The sequence below is a fragment of the Oncorhynchus tshawytscha genome, unplaced genomic scaffold (assembly GCF_018296145.1).
Source record: "Oncorhynchus tshawytscha isolate Ot180627B unplaced genomic scaffold, Otsh_v2.0 Un_contig_3890_pilon_pilon, whole genome shotgun sequence".
NCBI classification, from domain to species: domain Eukaryota; kingdom Metazoa; phylum Chordata; class Actinopteri; order Salmoniformes; family Salmonidae; genus Oncorhynchus; species Oncorhynchus tshawytscha.
In genome coordinates this window covers 103,753-131,480 of record NW_024609449.1, presented here as the reverse complement: position 1 = coordinate 131,480, position 27,728 = coordinate 103,753, and the positions used below count along the sequence as shown (strand labels likewise).

General features: G+C 45.8%; 1 protein-coding gene and 1 long non-coding RNA gene across 2 annotated transcripts; one reads left to right on the top strand and one right to left on the bottom strand.

The window, feature by feature from the left end:
* Positions 1 to 1,398: 1,398 nt before the first annotated feature.
* LOC121844816 lies at positions 1,399 to 6,343 on the top strand. Its single transcript, XR_006082202.1, has 3 exons — positions 1,399 to 1,548; positions 5,953 to 6,006; positions 6,285 to 6,343. It is a non-coding gene; the product is annotated as an uncharacterized LOC121844816 (long non-coding RNA).
* Positions 6,344 to 21,188: 14,845 nt separating this feature from the next.
* On the bottom strand, positions 21,189 to 23,684 carry LOC121844818 (adhesion G protein-coupled receptor F5-like). Its single transcript, XM_042315360.1, has 5 exons — positions 23,465 to 23,684; positions 22,309 to 22,367; positions 21,959 to 22,092; positions 21,523 to 21,635; positions 21,189 to 21,474 (listed from the first exon to the last, which is right to left on the bottom strand). Exons 1-4 carry the CDS (start codon positions 23,561 to 23,563, stop codon positions 21,532 to 21,534), a joined length of 396 nt encoding a protein of 131 aa, XP_042171294.1. The 5' UTR covers positions 23,564 to 23,684; the 3' UTR covers positions 21,189 to 21,474; positions 21,523 to 21,531.
* Between the last annotated feature and the right edge of the window lie 4,044 nt (positions 23,685 to 27,728).

Here is a 27,728-nt window from a genome sequence, read left to right as displayed (position 1 = left end):
GGGTAACAGGACATTAGGACCTGATGGAGGGACAATAGGGTCCTGGGTACCAGGACATTAGGACCTGATGGAAGGACAATAGAGCCCTGGGTACCAGGACATTAGGACCTGATGGAGGGACAATAGAGCCCTGGGTACCAGGACATTAGGACCTGATGGAGGGACAATAGAGCCCTGGGTACCAGACCATTAGGACATGACGGTCGTTAGTGAGTTGGGTACCATGACATTAGGACCTGATGGAGGGACAATAGAGCCCTGGGTACCAGGACATTAGGACCTGATGGAGGGACAATAGAGCCCTGGGAACCAGGACATTAGGACATGAAGAAGGGACAATAGAGCCCTGAGTACCAGGACATTAGGACGTGAAAAAGGGACAATAGAGCCCTGAGTACCAGACCTTTAGGACCTGATGTGGGCTATACTTAGCCTTGTCTCAGGGCAGTAAGATAGTGGTCTGTTGATATCTCTCTAGTGGTGTTGGGGCTGTGGGCATCCTGCCTGGTTGGCCCTGTCCGCAGGTAACTTTAGATGGGGCCCTGAACCCCCCTGTCTCAGAGCCCAGTATCTATGTTGCATAGCCAGGGAGTTAAGGCCAGTCTGTCTGATCTGGGGTATTGAACCCTGACCTGTTCACAGGACCTTAATGGCCACATGTAGCCTACTCTTAAATCTCTATCTGGTATAGCCAGAAGAGGACTGGCCCACCGCTCAGAGCCTGGTTCCTCTGGTCTACCCAGTACAGCCAGAAGAGGACTGGCCAACCCTCAGAGCCTGGTTCCTCTGGTCTACCCAGTACAGCCAGAAGAGGACTGGCCCACCCTCAGAGCCTGGTTCCTCTGGTCTACCCAGTACAGCCAGAAGAGGACTGGCCCACCCCTCAGAGCCTGGTTCCTCTGGTCTACCCAGTACAGCCAGAAGAGGACTGGCCCACCCCTCATAGCCTGGTTCCTCTCTAGGTTTCTAATCTCCACCAGGCACAGCCAGAAGAGGACTGGCCCACCCCTCAGAGCCTGGTTCCTCTCTAGGTTTCTTCCTAGGTTCCTGCCTTTCTAGGGAGGTTTTTCCTAGCCACTGTGCTTCTACAGCTGCATTTACTTGCTGTTTGGGGTTTTTAGTCTGGATTTCTGTACAGCACTTTGTGCCGTCAGCTGATGTAAGAGGGGCTTTATGAATAAATGTGATTGATCTCACTTTGTATTCGTTGTTTGTTTTCAGCTGGGTTTGAACAAACATCATAACACTGAGGGTGTGGTTAAGAGATAGTTTAAGAGTCACTTTTTGACTTTGGTTAGTCGTTTTGCAGGTCTTGTAGGTGGATACATTTTTTTGAAAGGCATGATTGACGCTTGTGAATGGCAGGCGAAAAACGAGTCCAGCAAGTTAGAAAAAATTCCAAGTCTAGTTTTCCGTCATCGTACAAAACCCCCTCTGCCCAGGAGTTGCTCATCTTTAGTTCTCAGAAAGAGAGGAGTTATTTGTACATACTTTCTCATCTGAGTAGTCTACAGGTCCTAGCAGACACAACGTCTCTGATATTCTCAGGTAGGAAGCAGCTTCGGTGAATTTGATTGTCATGATTGCTTGATCTAATTGTATATGCATTTTTCTTCCTATTTCAAGACATTAGTAGTCTTAGACCAACCTATGCAACTGAAAGCTACATCTGTTATTAACGGGATGCTATAGGTGTAAACCCATAGATGTAGGTTAACTGTTGCCATCTGTTATTAATGGGATGCTATAGGTATAAACCCATAGATGTAGGTTAACTGTTGCCATCTGTTATTAACAGGATGCTATAGGTGTAAACCCATAGATGTAGGTTAACTGTTGCCATCTGTTATTAATGGGATGCTATAGGTATAAACCCATAGATGTAGGTTAACTGTTGCCATCTGTTATTAACGGGATGCTATAGGTATAAACCCATAGATGTAGGTTAACTGTTGCCATCTGTTATTAATGGGATGCTATAGGTATGAACTCAAAGATGTAGGCTAACTGTTGCCATCTGTTATTAATGGGATGCTATAGGTGTAAACCTATACATGTAGGCTAACTGTTGCCATCTGTTATTAACAGGATGCTCTAGGTGTAAACCCATAGATGTAGGCTAACTGTTGCCATCTGTTTTTAATGGGACACTATAGGTGTAAACCCATTAGTGTAGGGATTGCTTGACGGGATATTTTTATAGAGGTGCAGAATTGTTGATGTAGCTTCACCAAGGCCAATCTGATTCACAATTTAGAGAGGGAGAGAGATATAGAGAGAGGGATAGAGAGAGAGAGAGAGGGAGAGAGAGAGAGAGAGAGAGATGGAGCGAGAGATATAGAGAGATGAGATGAAAGGGAGGTGTGGTCGGAAAGGGAGAAAGAAACAGGTTGGACTCACTTCCACTTAACATTGTTAAGATAATTACCACACTGAATCAATGACTTTAAGATAACTTCCACACTGAATCAATGACTTTAAGATAACTACCACACTGAATCAATGACTTTAAGATAACTTCCACACTGAATCAATGACTTTAAGATAACTACCACACTGAATCAATGACTTTAAGATAACTACCACACTGAATCAATGACTTTAAGATAATTACCACACTGAATAAATGACATTAAGATAACTACCACACTGAATCAATGAGTTTTGAGGCTCGTTAGGATTTACACCTTTAAAGGCCTTCTCTACACCTTCAGTGGATTGGTCGTCCTTCACAAGCTGACAAGAACTGTTGGCTAGTCTGGTAATTACAAGGCTAGAAAGGGGGCTTTTGTTGAAGGAATTGTGTGAACTTTTGCACTAGATAGGGCCACCGTTGTTTCGGTCAAAGTAACTACCTTTGGGGAACGTCCAGTCAGTCTTTGATAGTTTGATAATGTTGTAAAAAAATAAAAATGCTTGATTACTGGTAACCTTAGCAACACTTATTTTTTCTTCTGGGCTCCCGAGTGACGCGGTGGTCTAAGGCACTACGTCTCAGCAGCTTGAGGCGTCACTACAGACACCCTGGTTCGAATCCAGGCTGTATGTCAACCGGCCGTGATTGGGAGTCACACCGGACGGCGAACAATTGGCCCGGCGTCGTCAGGGTTTGGCCGGTGTAGGCCGTCATTGTAAATAATAATGATAATTATAATAAGAATAAGAATAAATAAATAAAAAAATTAAATAATATTGATGATAATGAAAATAATGATAATGATAATGAAGATAATAATCATGATATTAATAATGATAATAATAATAATGATGACAATAATAATAATGATCATAATAACAATGATAATAATAATGATGGTAATAATGATAATAATAATGATGGTAATAATTATTGTTATTATTATCATCATAATAACGATGATAATAATAATGATGATAATGATACGAATGGTGATAATAATAATGATATTAACAACGATGATAATAAAATAATGATACTAATAAAAATGATGATGATAATGAGAATTATTGTAATAATGAAAACAATCATGGTAATACAAATTACATGTTGATAATAACAATAATAACAATGATAACGATAATGATAATAATAATCATAATAATGTGATAATGATAATAACAATAATAATTATACATAATGATAATTATACAGTAATGTACAGCAATACAGTAATCTACAGTGAAAGCAGAGCAGAGGGCTGAAGACATTGGAAGCAGGCTGATAAGACATCTACTGGTAAACACATAGGGGACACTGTGTCACGCCCTGGTCTTAGTATTTTGTGTTTTCTTTATTATTTTGGTCAGGCCAGGGTGTGACATGGATTTATTATGTGGTGTGTTTTGTCTTGGGGTTTTGTGAGGTATTGGTTTAGTCTATGGCTGTCTGGAGTGGTTCTCAATCAGAGGCAGGTGTTTATCGTTGTCTCTGATTGGGAGCCATATTTAGGCAGCCATATTCTTTGAGTGTTTCGTGGGTGATTGTTCCTGTCTCTGTGTTAGTTTGCACCAGTATTAGGCTGTTTCGGTTTTCATGTTACTGTTATTGTTTTTGTATTGTTCGTATTTATTCGGTTATTAAACATGTATCAAAATTACCACGCTGCATTTTGGTCCGACTCTCCTTCAACGGAAGAAAACCGTGACAGAATCACCCACCACAACAGGACCAAGCAGCGTGGTGACAGGCAGCGGCAGCAGGAGCTACGAAGTTTGGATTATACGACTTGGGAGGAAATAGACAGGTGGGCGGTCGACCCAGAGAGAGTGCCGGAGCCCGCCATGGATTCGCTGGAGCAGTGCGAAGAGGGTTATAGGAGAATGGAGTTGGAGAGACAAGCACGGCGGCGCGGAAGGAAGCCCGAGAGTCAGCCCCAAAAATGTATTGGGGGGGGGGGGCTGAGGGAGAGTGTGGCAGAGTCAGGAGTCAGACCTGAGCCAACTCACCCTGTTTATCGTGAGGAGCCAAGGAGGAGGCCAGAACCAGAAGCTGGTGTTGGAGGTGAGCTAAGCAGAGACTGTGAAGGAGTTAATGGGGTAATTGGAGGAGAGAGTTATAAGGGAGTTGCTGTGTTGGTGCTTTAGGTACGGTATTCGCCCGACTGAGCGTGTCGGGGATTTGATGGCACCTGGGTCAGCGCTCCATACTCGTCCTGAGGTGCGTGTTAGTCGGCTGATGAAGATTGTGCCAGCCTCACGCACCAGGCCTCCTGTGCACCTCCCTAGCCTTGCACGTCCTGTGCCAGCCCTGCTCTCAAGCTCTCCAGTACGCCTTCACGGTCCGGTCCATCCTGTGCCACCTTCACACACCAGTCCTCCGGTGGCAGCTCCCCGCACCAGGCTTCCTGTGCGTGTTCTCGGCCCAGTACCACCAGTGCCAGCACCACGCACCAGGCCTTCAGTGCGCCTCGCCTGTTCAGCGCTGTCAGAGCCTTTCTCCTCTCCAGCGCTGTCGGAGTCTCCCGCCTGATTAGCGCTGTCGGAGTCTCCCGCCTGTTTAGCGCTGCCAGAGCCTTTCTCCTCTCCAGCGCTGCCGGAGTCTCCCGCTTGTTTAGCGCTGCCAGAGCCTTCCTCCTCTACAGCGCTGCTGGAGTCTCCTGCCTGTTCAGCGCTGCCTGAGCTGCCAGCCTGCATTGAGCAGCCAGAGCTGCCAGTCTGCATGGAGCAGCCAGAGCTGCCAGTCTGCATGGAGCAGCCAGAGCTGCCAGTCTGCATGGAGCAGCCAGGGCTGCCAGTCTGCAAGGAGCAGCCAGAGCTGCCAGTCTGCATGGAGCAGCCAGAGCTGCCAGTCTGCATGGAGCAGCCAGAGCAGCTAGAGCCGCCAGTCAGCCAGGATCCGCCAGAGCCAGGATCCGCCAGTCAGCCAGGATCTTCCAGATCCGCCAGTCAGCCAGGATCTTCCAGATCCGCCAGTGAGCAGCCAGGATCTTCCAAATCCGCCAGTGAGCCAGGATCTTCCAGATCCGCCAGTGAGCCAGGATCCGCCAGTCAGTCATGATCTTCCAGATCCGCCAGTCAGCCATGATCTTCCAGATCCGCCAGTCAGCCATGATCTTCCAGATCCGCCAGTCAGCCAGGATCCGCCAGTCAGCCAGGATCTTCCAGATCCGCCAGTCAGCCATGATCTTCCAGATCCGCCAGTCAGCCATGATCTTCCAGATCCGCCAGTCAGCCAGTTACTGTTACTGTTATTGTTTTTGTATTGTTCGTGTTTATTCGGTTATTAAATGTATCAAAATTACCACGCTGCATTTTGGTCTGGCTCTCCTTCACCACAAGAAAACCGTGACACACTGTTAATACAACTGAAGGTATTATAGGACTGCTGTTTGAAAATCAAGTAACATCATATGATTTTGTAATATGGACTAATATCTAATTAATGTTGGTCAATGACATCATCCTTCAACAGCGGTTAATGGAAGATTTAATGGGGTTCATGTGTGATTGATGTTGTGTGGTTTACCTCAACAGAGACCTAAAAGGACATGGATATGAAGCCTCTGATGATTCTCCTCCTGCTAGCAGGTAATACACTGTGTTTGTGTGTGTTCCTTAGTGGTTAACCTTTCATTAGATTAAAAACGTTATATATCTCATGAGTGGATGGACAGCCACATTCTAAAACTGTAGCTAGAAAAAAGGGTTATGTCTTTATCAGCCGATAGAAGTTAATTTCATACCCCCGTTGTTGCAGTACACTTCCTGTACAGCAGGAAATTCAGACTTGTGTATTAAAGGTTGAGAACATTTCCGATTTTAAAATGTCAGACTTAATGTTGTCAACACCAATACTCCTGCCACAGCTGTCACCACCACCGCCCCTGCAGCAGCTCAAACCACCACCGCCCCTGCAGCAGCTGTCACCACCACCACTCCCGCAGCAGCTGCCACTACCACCACTCCTGCAGCAGCTGGTACCACCACCACTCCTGCAGCAGCTGGTACCACCACAGCTTCGGCAGCAACCACTTCCGCTGCTGTCATATCAACTGACCCTCCATCTTCTAGTGAAGGAACAATGAGTCTTCAGTTCCGTCTCAACCAGACGTTCAACTCAGATCTTTCCAACCCTTCCTCTTCAGGGTTCAAGACTCTGGCTGCCAAAGTGATCTCTGAGGTAAGTATCGGGCGATTCCACGCCAGCGTAGGTAGGAAAATATTTCTGGTAGATCAGATTGTTCTGGCAATTCTCACATAGAAACTTCATTGGGAGGAAAGCTGTTTGACCTCGGGTTTTGCCTCTGTATGACAAACCATTTTGGGGGGAAATCGTAGGGCAGCGGTCTAAGGCACTGCATCTCAGTGCTAGAGGCATCACTACAGACCCTGGTTCAATTCCTGGCTGTATCACAACAGGTCGTGATTGGGAGACCCATAGGGTGGTGCACAATTGGCCCAGCGTCGTCCTGGTTAGGGTTTGGCCGGGGGGGCTGGACCGTCATTGCGAATAAGAATTTGTTCTTAGCTGACTTACCCAGTTAAATAAAGGTCCAATACAAAAATATAAGTGTCCCTTTTAGACCTGTAGATGCCTCCTGTAAAACCCTATCATCAGTTATCCTGTACACGCCTCCTGTAAACCCCTATCTTAACTTAACATCAGTTATCCGTACATGCCAAGTCAAAAAGGTTACTATTGAGAGGTCTATTTACTATGAAAGAACGAAACCAAAGCTTCTATTAATGCCATCAAGGACCCTGTTTTCATTGAACTGTTGATCATCCTATCTTTCAACGCAGGTGAACAAGGCTTTTGCTAAGACCCCAGGCTTCCGTCGTTCCATTGTCAACTCATTCAGGTAAGGGTATGAATTCTCATTACTGATTGACTAGGTTTCTGTTCTACCTTCTGTTATTTGTACTACTACATTGATGTTGATTACTGCATCGTTGGGTTTAAGGCAAGAAAAGGCATTTCACTGGACTTGTGCACATGACATTAAAACTTGAAAACTTTGACGATGCTGATGATGATTTCTGAGGGTTGTCCATTTTCTCTCCTTCTCCTGAGTAGGAGTGGATCTGTGGTTACCGACATTACCCTCGTGTTCGACAATCAGTCTTCGGTTCCCAGCTCAAGCAACTCACAGGCAATTCTCACCAGCAGTTCCACCTCCCTGAACATTATACCAGGCAGCATCAGTGATGGTAAGTATTCATCTCCAGGTGCGGACCGGCCATCTGGCATTTTGGGCAAATGGCCAGATGGGCTGGTCCATTTTCAGTCCAGTGGGTCTGTCTAATGTGTTTTTCTGGGGGTAAAAATTATAATTACCTGGCTAATAATTTAGGAAAAAATTAGCCAATATGTTAAAAATGCCAGGGCCGAGACCTCCCGGGTGGCGCAGTGGTTAAGGGCGCTGTAGTAACCGAATGCGACCGGGAGGTCCGTGGGGCGACGCACAATTGGCCTAGCGTCGTCCGGGTTAGGGAGGGGTTCGGCCGGTAGGGATATCCTTGTCTCATCACGCACCAGCAACTCCTGTGGCGGGCCGGGGGCAGTGCGTGCTAACCAAGGTTGCACGGTGTTTCCTCCGACACATTGGTGCGGCTGGCTTCCGGGTTGGATGCACGCTGTGTTAAGAAGCAGTGCGGCTTGGTTGGCTTGTGTATCGGAGGACGCATGACTTTCAACCTTCGTCTCTCCTGAGCCCGTACGGGAGTTTTAGCAATGAGACAAGATAGCAGCTACTAACAATTGATACCACGAAAACGGGGTACAAAAAAAAATATATATATAAATATATAAAATGCCAAGGCCAATTTCTGGTCCCAGTCCGCCCCTGTTTCACTGTCACCGTACACATCTATAAGAGCGAAGTCAACATTTGAACAGAAACATGAAAAGACAATCCACTTCTGTAATTTACTGAACAATATCTCTGTTTTTCCTACTTTTTCAGGGTCATCAACCAGCTCAGGAAGTGCTCCCCGACCCACTTCTTTCTCTCTGGCTGCCTTGCCTCTCAGTTTGGCTCTGTTAATGGTACAGCTGCTGGCTAGCTAATAGCCTGGGACATAGCTGCTGTGGCTCTGCTAGCTACTAGGCTAGCTAATAGCCTGGGGCATAGCTGCTGTGGCTCTGCTAGCTGCTGGCTAACCAATAGCCTGGGGCATAGCTGCTGTGGCATTGGTTTAACCAATCAACAGTTTCCCAGCTCTCATAGATACAGCCTTAAAGCTAGAATCCTTAGTTGCTACACCCATTTTTTTACTTATAAATTCATTATATCTACCCATTGATTCTAGAAGAATATAACATATGAATACCTCATGAGTTTAGATCAACTGTCGTACCCCATCAGAACCCACAATATGAGCTTGTTTTACCCCGATGTTTCTAAACAATGCAAACAAACACTGTACAGCTTTAAAACATGATTAAAACTATAATTCTGATATCATGGATGGTCAGTCCTGGCATCCATAGCTCTGTCTATTTTATTTTACGTGTCAAGTCAGTTAAGAACAAATTCTTATTTAAAATGACGGCCTAGGAACAGTGGGTTAACTGCCTTGTAGCGGGGCAGAATGGCAGATTTTTGCTCGGGGATTCGATCTTGCCTTTTCGGTTACTAGTCCAAGACTCATTAGAGCTGTCAATTTTGCATGAGGCGGCAGCCTAGTGGTTAGAGTGTAGAGGTGGCAGGTAGCCTAGTGGTTAGAGTGTAGAGGTGGCAGGTAGCCTAGTGGTTAGAGTGTAGAGGAGGCAGGTAGCCTAGTGGTTAGAGTGTAGAGGTGGCAGGTAGCCTAGTGGTTAGAGTGTAGAGGTGGCAGGTAGCCTAGTGGTTAGAGTGTAGAGGTGGCAGGTAGCCTAGTGGTTAGAGTGTAGAGGAGGTATAACCGATAGGTTGCTAGATCAAATCTTCTGAGCTGACAAGATAAACATCTGTCATTCTTCCCCTGAACCAAGGCAGTTAACCTGCTGTCATTGGAAAAAAATATTTTGTTCTTAAATAAAGAGCTGTCAAAGATACAGAAATCCCATGTAGCATTGTTCGAACACTGGAATGTGAGATGTAATCTACACCTCGATTAGGTTATAATGATTTTTCCAAATTGAGCGTCAATATTTTCAAAATAACCTACACACTTCCTCATTCTGAACTTGTAACGCGAGTAGGCCGGTGTACTTTTCCTGAAAAGAGCTGCTGTTTACCGATTTGACAGCTGATTAAAACCTCTTCAGGAGAGTTTCAAATGTCTCAACTGGTCAAAGAGAGAGACAGAGAGAGAGACAGGTAGCCTGTGGTTAGAGAGAGAGAGAGGAGGCAGAGACAGCCTAGTGGTTAGAGAGAGAGGAGGCAGAGAGAGCCTAGTGGTTAGAGACAGTAGATTTTGCAGAGGCGGCAGCCTAGTGAGAGGGAGACAGAGTAGAGAGACTAGTGGTTAGAGTGTAGAGGAGGCAGGTAGCCTAGTGGTTAGAGTGTAGAGGAGGAGAGGTAGCCTAGTGGTTAGAGACAGAGAGAGGTGGCAGGTAGCCTAGAGGTTAGAGAGTAGAGGAGAGACAGGTAGCCTAGTGGTTAGAGCGTTGAGAGGAGACAGAGAGTAGACCTAGAGACAGAGACAGAGAGAGAGAGGTGAGAGAGAGAGAGAGGAGAGAGAGACAGAGACAGAGAGAGAGAGAGAGAGCCAGAGAGAGACAGAGCTAGAAGAGAGAGACAGAGAGAGAGTTCAGAGAGAGAGACCAAGGCAGAGAACCCACAGAAATTGGAAAATAATATTTTGTTCAGAAGAGAAAGAGCTGTCAGAAGAGAGAGACAGAAATCCCATGTAGCATTGTTCGAACACTGGAATGTGAGATGTAAGACTAAAAGAGAGATTAGGTTATAATGATTTTTCCAAATTGAGCGTCAATATTTTCAAAATAACCTACACACTTCCTCGTTCTGAACTTGAAAGAGAAAAAGAGAGGGAAGGAGAATTGACAGCTGATTAAAACCTCTTAAGGATAGGCGGGATGCAAATGTCTCAACTGGTCAATTGCCAGGGGAAATGCAGAGCGCCAGATTCAAATAAAATGCTATAGAATTCAAACTTTCGTTAAATCACACATGTAAGATACTCAATTAAAGCTACACTCGTTATGAATCCAGCCAACATGTCAGATTTTTAAAAAATGCTTTTCGGCGAAAGCATAAGAAGCTATTATCTGATAGCCTTCACCGTCTACACCAGCAGTGAACAAAGGAGCTAGCATATTACAACACAAAAGTGTCCCCAGTTCCGAGTTGGCCTACTTCTTCATTGCACAAAGGAATAACCTCAAACAAATTCCAAAGACTGGCAACAGTCGGTAGGAACTGTAAATAGGTTCCTATGAAATATCCCATGGCAGAGACAATATAGGGAACAGAGGGGGGGGGGAATTCTGAACAGTTAGTCCTCTGGGTTTTGCCTGCTACATAAGTTCTGTTATACTCACAGACATGATTCAAACAGTTTTAGAAACTTCAGAGTGTTCTCTATCCAAATCTATGAATAATATGCATATCTTATATTCTTGGCATGAGTAGCGGGAAGTTGAAATTGGGCACACTATTTATCCAAAAGTGAAAATTCTGCCCCCTAGCTTTAAGAGGTTTTAAGATCAGTTACACCTCCAACACGTTATTTATTTAACCAGGCTAGTTGAGAACAAGTTGCCAAACAATAGCTGTCGTCAGTCACTGGTAAACAGCTGATTTGATGGAAGCTAGGCCCTTATCTTTCACGTTACTATTATTTAAAATTTAACCTCTCACATACATCAATTCATGATGACTTGCACACAGTTTATCCGTCAAATTTTTATACTGAAAATAACTAAAAGAAACAAAAACTTACAAATTGTACAATTTATTTATTTTTTAAATATTTTTATTTGATCATAGTTCCCTCTTTAATTATTAACTGCTGTAACTATATTTACATTTAAATGTGTTATTTTGGGCACATCACTGAAGTGTCAAAGTGACTGAGGGACTAACGGGGACCACTTCAATGTTTTAAAACTGTTGTAGAGCCTCGGCTGGTTTGTACTTGTCTTGTTATTATTAAATCTAATATATTATGTACCACTCGTAGAATATAGATTTGTCTTTTTTTTCATTACTGTTTGATATAATGACATTTTGGGTCGCATGTAATGACATCTCAATATCCTTCTCGGGGTACATCTCAATAACGTGGTCTAATATCCTTCTAGGGGTACATCTCAATAGTATGATCTAATATCCTTCTAGGGGTACATCTCAAAAGTATGATCTAATATCCTTCTAGGGGTACATCTCAATAGTATGATCTAATATCCTTCTAGGGGTACATCTCAATAGTATGATCTAATATCCTTCTAGGGGTACATCTCAATAGTATGATCTAATATCCTTCTAGGGGTACATCTCAATAGCGTGTCTAATATCCTTCTAGGGGTACATCTCAATAGTGTGTCTAATATCCTTCTCGGGGTAAATCTCAATAATCTAGTCTAATATCCTTCTAGGGGTACATCTCAATAATCTGGTATGATATCCTTCTAGGGGTACATCTCAATAATCTAGTCTAATATCCTTCTAGGGGTAAATCTCAATAATCTAGTCTAATATCCTTCTAGGGGTAAATCTCAATAATCTGGTCTAATATCCTTCTAGGGGTACATCTCAAAAGTATGATCTAATATCCTTCTAGGGGTACATCTCAATAGTATGATCTAATATCCTTCTAGGGGTACATCTCAATAGTATGATCTAATATCCTTCTAGGGGTACATCTCAATAGTGTGTCTAATATCCTTCTAGGGGTAAATCTCAATAATCTAGTCTAATATCCTTCTAGGGGTAAATCTCAATAATCTAGTCTAATATCCTTCTAGGGGTAAATCTCAATAATCTGGTCTAATATCCTTCTAGCGGTACATCTCAATAGTATGATCTAATATCCTTCTAGGGGTACATCTCAATAGCGTGTCTAATATCCTTCTAGGGGTACATCTCAATAATCTAGTCTAATATCCTTCTAGGGGTACATCTCAATAATCTAGTCTAATATCCTTCTAGGGGTAAATCTCAATAATCTAGTCTAATATCCTTCTAGGGGTACATCTCAATAATCTAGTCTAATATCCTTCTAGGGCTACATCTCAATAATCTAGTCTCATATCCTTCTAGCGGTACATCTCAACAGTCTAGTTTTGTTTCCTCCCAGCGATGCATCTCAATAGTTGAACTAGAATACCAAATTAAAAATGTCACTTGCAGGTCCATCTGACCCCATCTAGTGGCAGCATTAGTATAACAGACGAAACAGTAATGAGACTCACCCTTGACTACACTAGAGACTATTGAGACTTACCCCTAGACTACACTAGAGAATAATGAGACTCACCCCTTGGCCACACTAGAGACTATTGAGACTTACCCCTAGACTTCACTAGAGACTATTGAGACTTACCCCTTGACTACGCTAGAGACTTTTGAGACTTACCCCTATACTTCACTAGAGACTATTGAGACCTACCCCTTGACTACATGAGAGACTAATGAGACTAATCCCTAGACTACACTAGAGAATAATGAAACTCACCCCTTGACTATACTAGAGACCAATGAGACAAACCTCTAGACAAGACTAGACTACACTAGAGACTATTGAGACTCACCCCTAGACTACACTAGACTATTGAGACTCACCCCTAGAATACACTAGACTATTGAGACTCACCAATAGAATACACTAGAGACTATTGAGACTCACCCCTAGACTAAACTAGAGAGAGTTGAGACTCACCACTAGATGACACTAGAGACTATTGAGACTCACCTCTCAACTACACTAGAGAGTGTGAGACTCACCCCTAGAATAAACTAGAGACTGTTGAGACACCTTTAGACTACACTTTAGACTAATGAGACTCATCCCTAGACTATACTAGAGACTATTGAGACTCACCCCTAGACTACACTAAACTATTGAGACTCACCCCTAGACTACACTAGAGACTATTGAGACTCACCCCTAGACTACACTGGAGACTATTGACACTCACCTCTATACTTCACTAGAGACTGTTGAGACTCACCCCTAGACTAAACTAGAGACTGTTGAGACTCACCTCTAGACTATTTTAGAGACAATTGAGACTCACCTATAGACTACACTCGAGACTATTGAGACTCACCTCTATACTTCACTAGAGACTGTTGAGACTCATCCCGAAAATAAACTGGAGACTATTGCGACTCACCCCTTGACTGCAATAGAGACTATCGAGACTCACCCCTAGACTACACTAGAGACTATTGAGACTCACCCCTAGACTACACTAGACTATTGAGACTCACCAATAGACTATACTAGAGACTATTGAGACTCACCCCTAGACTACAGTAAACTATTGAGACTTACCCCTAGACTAAACTAGAGAGAGTTGAAATTCACCCCTAGAGGACACTAGAGAGTATCGAGACTCACCCCTAGACTACACTAGAGACTATTGAGACTCACCCCTAGACTACACTTTAGACTATTGAGACTCACCAATAGACTATACTAGAGACTATTGAGACTCACCCCTAGACTACAGTAAACTATTGAGACTTACCCCTAGACTAAACTAGAGACTATTGAGACTCACCCCTAGACTACACTAGAGACTATTGTGACTCGCCCCTAGACTACACTAGAATGTTAAGACTCAGCCCTAGACTACACCAGATACTGTTGAGACTCACCCCTAGACTACACTGGAGACTATTGAGACTCACCCTAGACTACACTAGAGACTATTGACACTCATCCCTAGACTACGCTAGACTATCGAGACTCACCACTAGAGACTATTGAGACTCACCCCTTGACTACAGTAGACTATTGAGATTCAACCCTTGACTACACTAGAGACTATTGAGACTCACCCCTTGACTACACTAGAGAATATTGAGACTTACCTCTAGACTACACTAGAGAATATTGAGACTTACCTCTAGACTACACTAGAGAATATTGAGACACACCTCTAGACTACACTAGAGACTATTGAGACACACCTCTAGACTACACTAGAGACTATTGAGACTCACCCCTAGGCTACACTAGAGACTATTGAAACTCACCCCTAAGGCTACACTAGAGACTATTGAACACACCCCTAAGGCTACACTATTGAGAATACACAAGGAGGTAAGTGGTGTTTCCCAACCATAGAGTTAGATAGAGGACTCTAGTGCCCATAAAACTGTTTTAGGATGTGCAGCGCCACTGAGGACTTTCACCATTTGGAAGTAGTCAGCTGGGTGAGACTTCCTATGGGTTAAGGAATGATTCCATCTGGGTCATCAGCAGGGATCAGCCAATTCATTATATGTGTGAGCAAACATCCCATAATTGCAGGTGGCATTAAATCAGCATCCTTGGCTTTATACCTGTTCAGACAACATCCTGCGGGGGGCAGTGTGCTCCCTTTCAGTTTGTTTACCAACTCATTGAAGAAGTTGTAGAAGAAAATGGACTACTTCAAAATTGAGATGCCCTCAATGGGGTTGCCATTATTAATAGCGTCGCCATTATGGGACAGATACAATGATGCCCTTGTGGGATGGATAAAATGATGCTGTTATGGGACAAATACAATGATGCTGTTATGGGACAGATACAATGATGTCGTTATGGGACAGATAAAATGATGCCATGTCTATCTATACAATGATGCCATTATGGGACAGATACAATGATGCCGTTATGGGACAGATACAATGATGCCGTTATAGGACAGATACAATGATGCCGTTATGGGACAGATACAATGATGCCATTATGGGACAGATACAATGATGCCATTATGGGACAGATACAATGATGCCATTATGGGACAGATACAATGATGCAGTTATGGGACAGATACAATGATGCCATTATGGGACAGATACAATGATGCCGTTATGGGACAGATACAATGATGCCATTATGGGACAGATACAATGATGCCATTATGGGACAGATACAATGATGCCGTTATGGGACAGATACAATGATGCCATTATGGGACAGATACAATGATGCCATTATGGGACAGATAAAATGATGCCATTATGGGACAGATGAAATGATGCTGTTATGGGACAGATGGAATGATGCCATTATGGGACATATAATATGATGTTATGGGACAGATACAATGATGCCATTATGGGACAGATACAGTGATGCCATTATGGGACATATACAAAGATGCCATTATGGGACAGATACAGTGATGCCATTATGGGACAGATACAATGATGCCATTATGGGACAGATAAAATGATGCCATTATGGGACATATAATATGATGTAATGGGACGGATACAAAGATGCCGTTATGGGGCAGATACAATGATGCCGTTATGGGACAGATACAGTGATGCCGTTATGGGACAGATGAAATGATGCCGTTATGGGACAGATACAGTGATGCCATGTCTATCTATACAATGATGCCATTATGGGACAGATACAATGATGCCATGTTTATCTATACAATGATGCCAGTTATGGGACAGATACAATGATGCCGTTATGGGACAGATGCCGTTAACAGATGAAATGATGCCGTTATGGGACAGATACAGTGATGCCATGTCTATCTATACAATGATGCCATTATGGGACAGATATAATGATGCCATTATGGGACAGATACAATGATGCCATGTCTATCTATACAATGATGCTGTTATGGGACAGATACAATGATGCCGTTATGGGACAGATACAATGATGCCGTTATGGGACAGATACAATGATGCCATTATGGGACAGATACAATGATGCCGTTATGGGACAGATACAATGATGCCGTTATGGGACAGATACAATGATGCCGTTATGGGACAGATACAATGATGCCATTATGGGACAGATACAATGTCTATCTATACAATGATGCTGTTATGGGACAGATACAATGATGCCATTATGGGACATATAATATGATGTTATGGGACAGATGCAATGATGCCATCATGGGACAGATACAATGATGCCGTTATGGGAGAGATACCATGATGCCATTATGGGACAGATACAATGATGCCTTGTCTATCTATACAATTATGCCATTATGGGACAGATATTATGACTCAGTTATGGGACAAATACAATTATGCCATTATAGGACAGATACAATGATGCCATTATGGGACAGATACAATGATGCCATTATGGGACAGATACAATGATGCCATGTCTATCTATACAATGATGCTGTTATGGGACAGATACAATGATGCCGTTATGGGACAGATACAATGATGCCGTTATGGGACAGATACAATGATGCCGTTATGGGACAGATACAATGATGCCGTTATGGGACAGATACAATGATGCCATTATGGGACAGATACAATGATGCCATGTCTATCTATACAATGATGCTGTTATGGGACAGATACAATGATGCCATTATGGGACATATATTATGATGTTATGGGACAGATGCAATGAAGCCATCATGGGACAGATACAATGATGCCATTATGGGACAGATACAATGATGCCATTATGGGACAGATACAATGATGCCATGTCTATCTATACAATGATGCTGTTATGGGACAGATACAATGATGCCATTATGGGACATATAATATGATGTTATGGGACAGATGCAATGAAGCCATCATGGGACAGATACAATGATGCCGTTATGGGACAGATACAATGATGCCGTTATGGGACAGATGAAATGATGCCATTATGGGACAGAAAATATGACACCATTATGGGACAGATACAAGATGCCATTATGGGACAGATAAAATTACGCCATTATGGGACAGTTAATATGAAACCATTGTGGGACAGATACAGTGATGCCATAATGGGACAGATACTATGATGCCATTTTGGGACAGGTACAATGATGCCGTTATGGGACAGATAATATGAAACCGTTATGGGAGAGATACCATGATGCCATTATGGGACAGATACAATGATGCCTTGTCTATCTATACAATGATGCCATTATGGGACAGATATTATGACTCAGTTATATGACAGATACAATGATGCCATTATGGGACAGATACCATGATGCCATTATGGGACATAAATTAAGGAGAGAGACCAAGGAGCTAGGGGGAGAGAGACCAAGGAGCTAGGGGAGGAGAGAAATTAAACTAGAGTCATCAATAAGTTCAGGAGAGAGACCAAGGAGCTAGGGGGAGATCAATAAGGGAAGGAGAGAGACCAAGGAGCTAGGGGGAGGAGAGAAATTAAACTAGAGATCAATAAGTTAAGGAGAGAGACCAAGGAGCTAGGGGGAGGAGAGAAATTAAACTAGAGATCAATAAGTTAAGGAGAGAGACCAAGGAGCTAGGGGGAGGAGAGAAATGAAACTAGAGACGTCAAATCAAATCAAATTTTATTTGTCACAGACACATAGATAGCAGATGTTAATGCGAGTGTAGCGAAATGCTTGTGCTTCTAGTTCCGACCATGCAGTAATAACCAACGAGTAATCTAACAATTTCACAACTACACACAAGTGTAAAGGAAGGAATAAGAATATGTACATATCAATATATGAATGAGTGATGGCCGAACGGCAAGATGCAGTAGATGGTATAGAATACAGTATATACATATGAGATGAGTAATGTAGGGTATGTAAACATCATATAAAGGGGCATTGTTTAAAGTGGCTAGTGATACATTTATTACATCCCATTTTTAATTATTAAAGTGGATAGAGATTTGAGTCAGTATGTTAGCAGCAGCCACTCAATGTTAGTGGTGGCTGTTTAACAGTCTGATGGCCTTGAGATAGAAAAATCCTCGGGGTGAGTGTCAATAGTCTCTAGTGTAGTCCCGGGGTGATTGTCTCTAGTGTAGTGTAGGGGATTCTCAATAGTATGTTGTCTGTCTTACTAATACTGCCACCATATTTGGGTCAGGTGGAACTGCTAGTGAGCATTTTAATTTGGCAGTCTAGTTCGACAATTGAGATGCACCGCTAGGAGGAAACAAAACCACACTATTGAGATGTACCCCTAGAAGGATATTAGACTAGATTATTGAGATGTACCCCTAGAAGGATATTAGACTACACTATAGAGATGCACCCCTAGAAGGATATTAGATTACACTATAGAGATGCACCCCTAGATGGATATTAGGACACACTATTGAGATGTACCCCTAGAAGGAGTTTAGACCACGTTATTTAGATGTACCCCTAGAAGGATATTAGACTAGATTATTGAGATGTCCCCCTAGAAGGAAATAGACTAGATTATTGAGATGTCCCCCTAGAAGGAGTTTAGACCACGTTATTTAGATGTACCCCTAGAAGGATATTAGACTAGATTATTGAGATGTCCCCTAGAAGGATATTAGACTTAGATTTATTGAGATGTCCCCCTAGAAGGATATTAGACTAGATTATTGAGATGTCCCCTAGAAGGATATTAGACTAGATTATTGAGATGTCCCCCTAGAAGGATATTAGACCAGATTATTGAGATGTCCCCTAGATGGATATTAGACTAGATTATTGAGATGTACCCCTAGATGGATATTAGACCACACTATTGAGATGTACCCCTAGAAGGAGTTTAGACCACGTTATTTAGATGTACCCCTAGAAGGATATTAGACTAGATTATTGAGATGTACCCCTAGAAGGATATTAGACTAGATTATTGAGATGTCCCCCTAGAAGGATATTAGACTAGATTATTGAGATGTACCCCTAGAAGGATATTAGACTAGATTATTGAGATGTCCCCTAGAAGGAGTTTAGACTAGATTATTGAGATGTCCCCCTAGAAGGAGTTTAGACTAGATTATTGAGATGTCCCCCTAGAAGGAGTTTAGACTAGATTATTGAGATGTACCCCTAGAAGGAGTTTAGACTAGATTATTGAGATGTCCCCTAGAAGGAGTTTAGACTAGATTATTGAGATGTCCCCCTAGAAGGAGTTTAGACTAGATTATTGAGATGTCCCCTAGAAGGAGTTTAGACTAGATTATTGAGATGTACCCCTAGAAGGAGTTTAGACTAGATTATTGAGATGTACCCCTAGAAGGAGTTTAGACTAGATTATTGAGATGTACCCCTAGAAGGAGTTTAGACTAGATTATTGAGATGTCCCCTTAGACTAGATTATTGAGATGTTGAGATGTCCCCTAGAAGGATATTAGACTAGATTATTGAGATGTACCCCTAGAAGGATATTAGACTAGATTATTGAGATGTACCCCTAGAAGGAGTTTAGACTAGATTATTGAGATGTAGAAGGAGTTTAGACCCCTAGAAGGAGTTTAGACTAGATTATTGAGATGTCCCCCTAGAAGGAGTTTAGACTAGATTATTGAGATGTCCCCCTAGAAGGATTTAGACTAGATTATTGAGATGTCCCCCTAGAAGGATTTAGACTAGATTATTGAGATGTACCCCTAGAAGGAGTTTAGACTAGATTATTGAGATGTACCCCTAGAAGGAGATTAGACTAGATTATTGAGATGTACCCCTAGAAGGAGATTAGACTAGATTATTGAGATGTACCCCTAGAAGGAGATTAGACTAGATTATTGAGATGTACCCCTAGAAGGAGATTATTGTAACGGTTTTCTTGAGGTGAAGGAGAGTCGGACCAAAACGCAGCGTGGTTTCTATTCATGGCTCTTTAATAAAGACAACTATACATGAATAAACTAACAAAACAAGAAACGTGAGAAAACCTAAACAGCCTATCTGGTGACAACAAACACAGAGACAGGAACAATCACCCACCAAACACTCAAAGAATAAATATGGTTCCCAATCAGAGACAACGATAAACACCTGCCTCTGATTGAGAACCACTCCAGACAGCCATAGACTATGCTAGATTCCCCCACTAAGCCACAGAGATGTCATTACATGCGATGCAAATGTCATTATATTCAAACAGTCATGAAAAAAAGGACAAATCTATATTCTACGAGTGTTACATAATATATTAGATCTAATAATAACAAGACAAGTACAAACCAGGAGAGGCTCTACAACAGTTTTAAAACATTGAAGTGGTCCACATTTTCATTGATATGCCCAAAATCACTCAAAGTAAATATCATCCCGGTCTTGGTGAATTTTAATTGTAAATATAGTAACAGCAGTTAATAATTAAAGGGGGAAATATGATCAAATAAAACATTTAAATATATATATATATATATGTATATATTTTTTTAAAGTTTTTAAAAAGCAAACTAATTTTTCAAATATTTTATTTAATTTTTTTAATTCACTGATAAATAGTGTGCAAGTTGCTTTGTACCTGGTGCAAATTAATAATAATTAATAAGAATTCATTTTAGTCTGTTATATGGTTAAGTGTTAAATAATAGTCATTTCAAAGATAAGGGCCGAGCTTCAATCAAATCAGTTCTGACCACACATGCATATGCTGGTCGGAGGAGTCACTGCATTGGAGCTGTCCAATCGGTGAGCAGCAGCTCTTGATCATTGTCACGAAGCCACACCCACTGGCATTAGAAGTTCAGAACGAGACAGTGGTATAGAAATAATAACTCAAATTGAATTTGTGCTTTAAGCAGGTAATGCATCTTAAAGCTACAGTCCTTATTAACTGAAACAATCACAAATGAACACCTGCTCTCTGTTTTGTTTGGTAATAAAATGTGACCACTATCAAATTCATACACAGAGCTATGGATGCCAGGACTGACCATCCATGATATCAGAATTATAGTTTTAATCATGTTTTAAAGCTGTACAGTGTTTGTTTGCATTGTTTAGAAACATCGGGGTAAAACAAGCTCATATTGTGGGTTCTGATGGGGTACGACAGTTGATCTAAACTCATGAGGTATTCATATGTTATATTCTTCTAGAATCAATGGGTAGATATAATTAATTTATAAGTAAAAAAATGGGTGTAGCAACTAAGGATTCTAGCTTTAAGGCTGTATCTATGAGAGCTGGGAAACTGTTGATTGGTTAAACCAATGCCACAGCAGCTATGCCTCAGGCTATTGGTTAGCCAGCAGCTAGCAGAGCCACAGCAGCTATGCCTCAGGCTATTAGCTAGCCAGCAGCTGTACCATTAACAGAGCCAAACTGAGAGGCAAGGCAGCCAGAGAGAAGGAAGTTGGTCGGGGAGCACTTCCTGATGTGGTTGATGACCCTGAAAAAGTAGGAAAAACAGATATTGTTCAGTAAATTACAGAAGTGGATTGTCTTTTCATGTTTCTGTTCAAATGTTGACTTCGCTCATATAGATGTGTACGGTGACAGTGAAACAGGGGCAGACTGGGACCAGAAAGCGGCCCTGGCATTTCTAACACATTGGCTCATTTTTTGCCCCAAATTATTAGCCAGATAATTATACTGTTTTGCCCCCCCAAAAAACACATTAGATAGGCCCACTGGGCTGAAAATGGACCAGCCCATCTGGGCATTTGCCAGAAATGCCAGATGGCCAATCCACCCCTGGCGGTGAATACTTACCATCACTGATGCTGCCTGGTATAATGTTCAGGGAGGTGGAACTGCTGGTGAGAATTGCTTGTGAGTTGCTTAAGCTGGGAACCGAAGACTGCTTGTCGAACACGAGGGTCATGTCGGTAACCACAGATCCACTCCTACTCAGGAGAAGGAGAGAAAATGGACAACCCTCAGAAATCATCATCAGCATCAACAGAATCATCAAAGTTTTAATGTCATGTGCACAAGTCCAGTGAAATGCCATTTCTTGCCTTAAACCCAACGATGCAGTAATCAACATCAATGTAGTAGTACAAATAACAGAAGGTAGAACAGAAACCTAGTCAATCAGTAATGAGAATTCATACCCTTACCTGAATGAGTTGACAATGGAACGACGGAAGCCTGGGGTCTTAGCAAAAGCCTTGTTCACCTGCGTTGAAAGATAGGATGATCAACAGTTCAATGAAAACAGGGTCCTTGATGGCATTAATAGAAGCTTTGGTTTCATTCTTTCATAGTAAATAGACCTCTCAATAGTAACCTTTTTGACTTGGCATGTACGGATAACTGATGTTAAGTTAAGATAGGGGTTTACAGGAGGCATGTACAGGATAACTGATGATAGGGGTTTACAGGAGGCATGTACAGGATAACTGATGATAGGGTTTACAGGAGGCATGTACAGGATAACTGATGATAGGGTTTACAGGAGGCATGTACAGGATAACTGATGATAGGGGTTTACAGGAGGCATGTACAGGCTCACTGATGATAGGGTTTACAGGATGTATTTACGGATAACTGATGATAGGGTTTACAGGAGGCGTGTACAGGATAACTGATGATAGGGTTTCACCCAATCACGACCGGTTGTGATACACCCTGGAATCGAACCATGGTCTCTAGTGACGCCTCTAGCACTGAGATGCAGTGCCTTAGACCACTGTGATACAGCCAGGAATCGAACCAGGGTCTGTAGTGACACCTCTAGCACTGAGATGCAGTGCCTTAGACCACTGTGATACAGCCAGGAATCGAACCAGGGTCTGTAGTGACACCTCTAGCACTGAGATGCAGTGCCTTAGACCACTGTGATACAGCCAGGAATCGAACCAGGGTCTGTAGTGACACCTCTAGCACTGAGATGCAGTGCCTTAGACCACTGTGATACAGCCAGGAATCGAACCAGGGTCTGTAGTGACACCTCTAGCACTGAGATGCAGTGCCTTAGACCACTGTGATACAGCCAGGAATCGAACCAGGGTCTGTAGTGACACCTCTAGCACTGAGATGCAGTGCCTTAGACCACTGTGATACAGCCAGGAATCGAACCAGGGTCTGTAGTGACACCTCTAGCACTGAGATGCAGGTCTATAAAGGGCCTGAGATTACATCATGGTTTTCCCAAAAATGGTTTGTGATACAAAAGTAAACAGCCTTCTCCTCCCATTGAAGTTTCTGTGTTACAATCTGAGCTACCAGAAATATTTCCCTACCTACGCTGGCGTGGAATCGCCCGATACTTACCTCAGAGGTCACTTTGGCAGCCAGAGTCTTGAACCCTGAAGAGGAAGGGTTGGAAAGATCTGAGTTGAACGTCTGGTTGAGACGGAACTGAAGACTCATTGTTCCTTCACTAGAAGATGGAGGGTCAGTTGATGTGACAGCAGCGGAAGTGGTTGCTGCCGAAGCTGTGGTGGTGACAGCTGCTGCAGGAGTGGTGGTGGTGACAGCTGCTGCAGGAGTGGTGGTAGTGACAGCTGCTGCAGGAGTGGTGGTAGTGACAGCTGCTGCAGGAGTGGTGGTGGTGACAGCTGCTGCAGGAGTGGTGGTGGTGACAGCTGCTGCAGGAGTGGTGGTGGTGACAGCTGCTGCAGGAGTGGTGGTGGTGACAGCTGCTGCAGGAGTGGTGGTGGTGACAGCTGCTGCAGGAGTGGTGGTGGTGACAGCTGCTGCAGGAGTGACAGCTGCTGCAGGAGTGGTGGTGGTGACAGCTGCTGGAGGAGTGGTGGTGGTACCAGCTGCTGCAGGAGTGGTGGTGGTACCAGCTGCTGGAGGAGTGGTGGTGACAGCTGCTGCAGGAGTGGTGGTGGTGACAGCTGCTGCAGGAGTGGTGGTGGTGACAGCTGCTGCAGGAGTGGTGGTGGTGACAGCTGCTGCAGGAGTGGTGGTGGTGACAGCTGCTGCAGGAGTGGTGGTGGTGACAGCTGCTGCAGGAGTGGTGGTGGTGACAGCTGCTGCAGGAGTGGTGGTGGTGACAGCTGCTGCAGGAGTGGTGGTAGTGACAGCTGCTGCAGGACTGGTGTTAGTGACAGCTGCTGCAGGAGTGGTGGTAGTGACAGCTGCTGCAGGAGTGGTGGTGGTGACAGCTCCTGCAGGAGTGGTGGTAGTGACAGCTGCTGCAGGAGTGGTGGTGGTGACAGCTGCTGCAGGAGTGGTGGTAGTGACAGCTGCTGCAGGAGTGGTGGTGGTGACAGCTGCTGCAGGAGTGGTGGTGGTGACAGCTGCTGCAGGAGTGGTGGTGGTGACAGCTGCTGCAGGAGTGGTGGTGGTGACAGCTGCTGCAGGAGTGGTGGTGGTGACAGCTGCTGCAGGAGTGGTGGTGGTGACAGCTGCTGCAGGAGTGGTGGTGGTGACAGCTGCTGGAGGAGTGGTGGTGGTACCAGCTGCTGCAGGAGTGGTGGTGGTACCAGCTGCTGGAGGAGTGGTGGTGGTACCAGCTGCTGGAGGAGTGGTGGTGGTACCAGCTGCTGGAGGAGTGGTGGTGGTACCAGCTGCTGGAGGACTGGTGGTGGTGACAGCTGCTGGAGTGGTGGTGGTACCAGCTGCTGGAGGAGTGGTGGTGGTAACAGCTGCTGCAGGAGTGGTGGTGGTGACTGCTGCTACTGGAGTGGTGGTGGTGACAGCTGCTGCAGGAGTGGTGGTGGTGACAGCTGCTGCAGGAGTGGTGGTAGTGACAGCTGCTGGAGGAGTGGTGGTGGTGACAGCGGCTGCAGGGGTGGTGGTGGTGACAGCTGCTGCAGGGGTGGTGGTGGTGACAGCTGCTGCAGGGGCGGTAGTGGTGAGAGGTGCTGCATGAGTGGTGGTGGTGAGAGGTGCTGCAGGGGCGGTGGTGGTGAGAGGTGCTGCATGAGTGGTGGTGGTGACAGCTGCTGCAGGGAGGGTGGTGGTGACAGCTGCTGCAGGGGCGGTAGTGGTGAGAGGTGCTGCAGAAGTGGTGGTGAGAGGTGCTGCAGGGGCGGTAGTAGTGAGAGGTGCTGCATGAGTGGTGGTGGTGACAGCTGCTGCAGGGGGTAGTGGTGAGAGGTGCTGCAGGGGCAGTGGTGGTGACAGCTGCTGCAGGGGCGGTGGTGGTGAGAGGTGCTGCAGGGGCGGTAGTAGTGAGAGGTGCTGCATGAGTGGTGGTGGTGACAGCTGCTGCAGGGGCGGTAGTGGTGAGAGGTGCTGCAGAAGTGGTGGTGAGAGGTGCTGCAGGGGCGGTAGTAGTGAGAGGTGCTGCATGAGTGGTGGTGGTGACAGCTGCTGCAGGGGCGGTAGTGGTGAGAGGTGCTGCAGGGGCGGTGGTGGTGAGAGGTGCTGCAGGAGTGGTGGTGGTGACAGCTGCTGCAGGGGCGGTAGTGGTGAGAGGTGCTGCAAAGTGGTGGTGACAGCTGCTGCAGGGGCGGTAGTGGTGAGAGGTGCTGCATGAGTGGTGGTGGTGACAGCTGCTGCAGGGGTGGTGGTGGTGACAGCTGCTGCAGGGGCGGTGGTGGTGAGAGGTGCTGCAGGAGTGGTGGTGGTGACAGCTGCTGCAGGGGGTGCTGGTGACAGCTGCTGCAGGAGCGGTGGTGGTGACAGCTGCTGCAGGGGCGGTGGTGGTGACAGCTGCTGCAGGGGCGGTAGTGGTGAGAGGTGCTGCAGAAGTGGTGGTGGTGAGAGGTGCTGCAGAAGTGGTGGTGGTGAGAGGTGCTGCATGAGTGGTGGTGGTGACAGCTGCTGCAGGGGGTAGTGGTGACAGCTGCTGCAGGGGGGTAATGGTGACAGCTGCTGCAGGGGCGGTGGTGGTGACAGCTGCTGCAGGGGCGGTAGTGGTGAGAGGTGCTGCAGAAGTGGTGGTGACAGCTGCTGCAGGGGGTAGTGGTGAGAGGTGCTGCATGAGTGGTGGTGGTGACAGCTGCTGCAGGGGCGGTAGTGGTGAGAGGTGCTGCAGGGGCGGTGGTGGTGAGAAGTGCTGCATGAGTGGTGGTGGTGACAGCTGCTGCAGGGGCGGTAGTGGTGAGAGGTGCTGCAGGGGCGGTGGTGGTGACAGCTGCTGTAGGGGCGGTAGTGGTGAGAGTTGCTGCAGAAGTGGTGGTGACAGCTGCTGCAGGGGCGGTAGTAGTGAGAGGTGCTGCATGAGTGGTGGTGGTGACAGCTGCTGCAGGGGGTGGTGGTGACAGCTGCTGCAGGGGCGGTAGTGGTGAGAAGTGCTGCAGAAGTGGTGGTGACAGCTGCTGCAGGGGCGGTAGTAGTGAGAGGTGCTGCATGAGTGGTGGTGGTGACAGCTGCTGCAGGGGCGGTAGTGGTGAGAGGTGCTGCAGGGGCGGTGGTGGTGAGAGGTGCTGCATGAGTGGTGGTGGTGACAGCTGCTGCAGGGGCGGTAGTGGTGAGAGGTGCTGCAGGGGCGGTGGTGGTGAGAGGTGCTGCATGAGTGGTGGTGGTGACAGCTGCTGCAGGGGGTGGTGGTGAAAGCTGCTGCAGGGGCAGTGGTGGTGACAGCTGCTGCAGGGGCGGTAGTGGTGAGAGGTGCTGCAGGAGTGGTGGTGGTGAGAGGTGCTGCATGAGTGGTGGTGGTGACAGCTGCTGCAGGGGCGGTAGTGGTGAGAGGTGCTGCAGGGGCGGTGGTGGTGAGAGGTGCTGCGTGAGTGGTGGTGGTGACAGCTGCTGCAGGGAGGGTGGTGGTGACAGCTGCTGCAGGGGCGGTAGTGGTGAGAGGTGCTGCAGAAGTGGTGGTGACAGCTGCTGCAGGGGCGGTAGTAGTGAGAGGTGCTGCATGAGTGGTGGTGGTGACAGCTGCTGCAGGGGGGTGGTGGTGACAGCTGCTGCAGGGGCGGTGGTGGTGACAGCTGCTGCAGGGGGTGGTGGTGACAGCTGCTGCAGGGGGGTGGTGGTGACAGCTGCTGCAGGAGCGGTGGTGGTGACAGCTGCTGCAGGGGCGGTGGTGGTGAGAGGTGCTGCATGAGTGGTGGTGGTGACAGCTGCTGCAGGGGCGGTAGTGGTGAGAGGTGCTGCAGGGGCGGTGGTGGTGAGAGGTGCTGCGTGAGGGGTGGTGGTGACAGCTGCTGCAGGGGGGTGGTGGTGACAGCTGCTGCAGGGGCGGTGGTGGTGAGAGGTGCTGCATGAGTGGTGGTGGTGACAGCTGCTGCAGGGGGTAGTGGTGACAGCTGCTGCAGGGGGTAGTGGTGACAGCTGCTGCAGGGGCGGTGGTGGTGACAGCTGCTGCAGGGGCGGTAGTGGTGAGAGGTGCTGCAGAAGTGGTGGTGACAGCTGCTGCAGGGGCGGTAGTGGTGAGAGGTGCTGCATGAGTGGTGGTGGTGACAGCTGCTGCAGGGGCGGTAGTGGTGAGAGGTGCTGCAGGGGCGGTGGTGGTGAGAGGTGCTGCATGAGTGGTGGTGGTGACAGCTGCTGCAGGGGCGGTGGTGGTGACAGCTGCTGCAGGGGCGGTGGTGGTGAGAGGTGCTGCAGGGGCGGTGGTGGTACCAGCTGCTGCAGGGGGTGGTGGTGGTGACAGCTGCTGCAGGGGCGGTGGTGGTGACAGCTGCTGCAGGGGCGG

Excerpts from the sequence above, each read along its gene's own strand:
- LOC121844818 (XM_042315360.1), bottom strand. The coding sequence starts at position 23,563 with ATGAGTCTTCAGTTCCGTCTCAACCAGACGTTCAACTCAGATCTTTCC. Across the intron at positions 22,368-23,464 it reads CTGCCAAAGTGACCTCTGAG|GTGAACAAGGCTTTTGCTAA; the intron begins GTAAGTATCGGG and ends CTTTCAACGCAG. Across the intron at positions 22,093-22,308 it reads TCCATTGTCAACTCATTCAG|GAGTGGATCTGTGGTTACCG; the intron begins GTAAGGGTATGA and ends TCTCCTGAGTAG.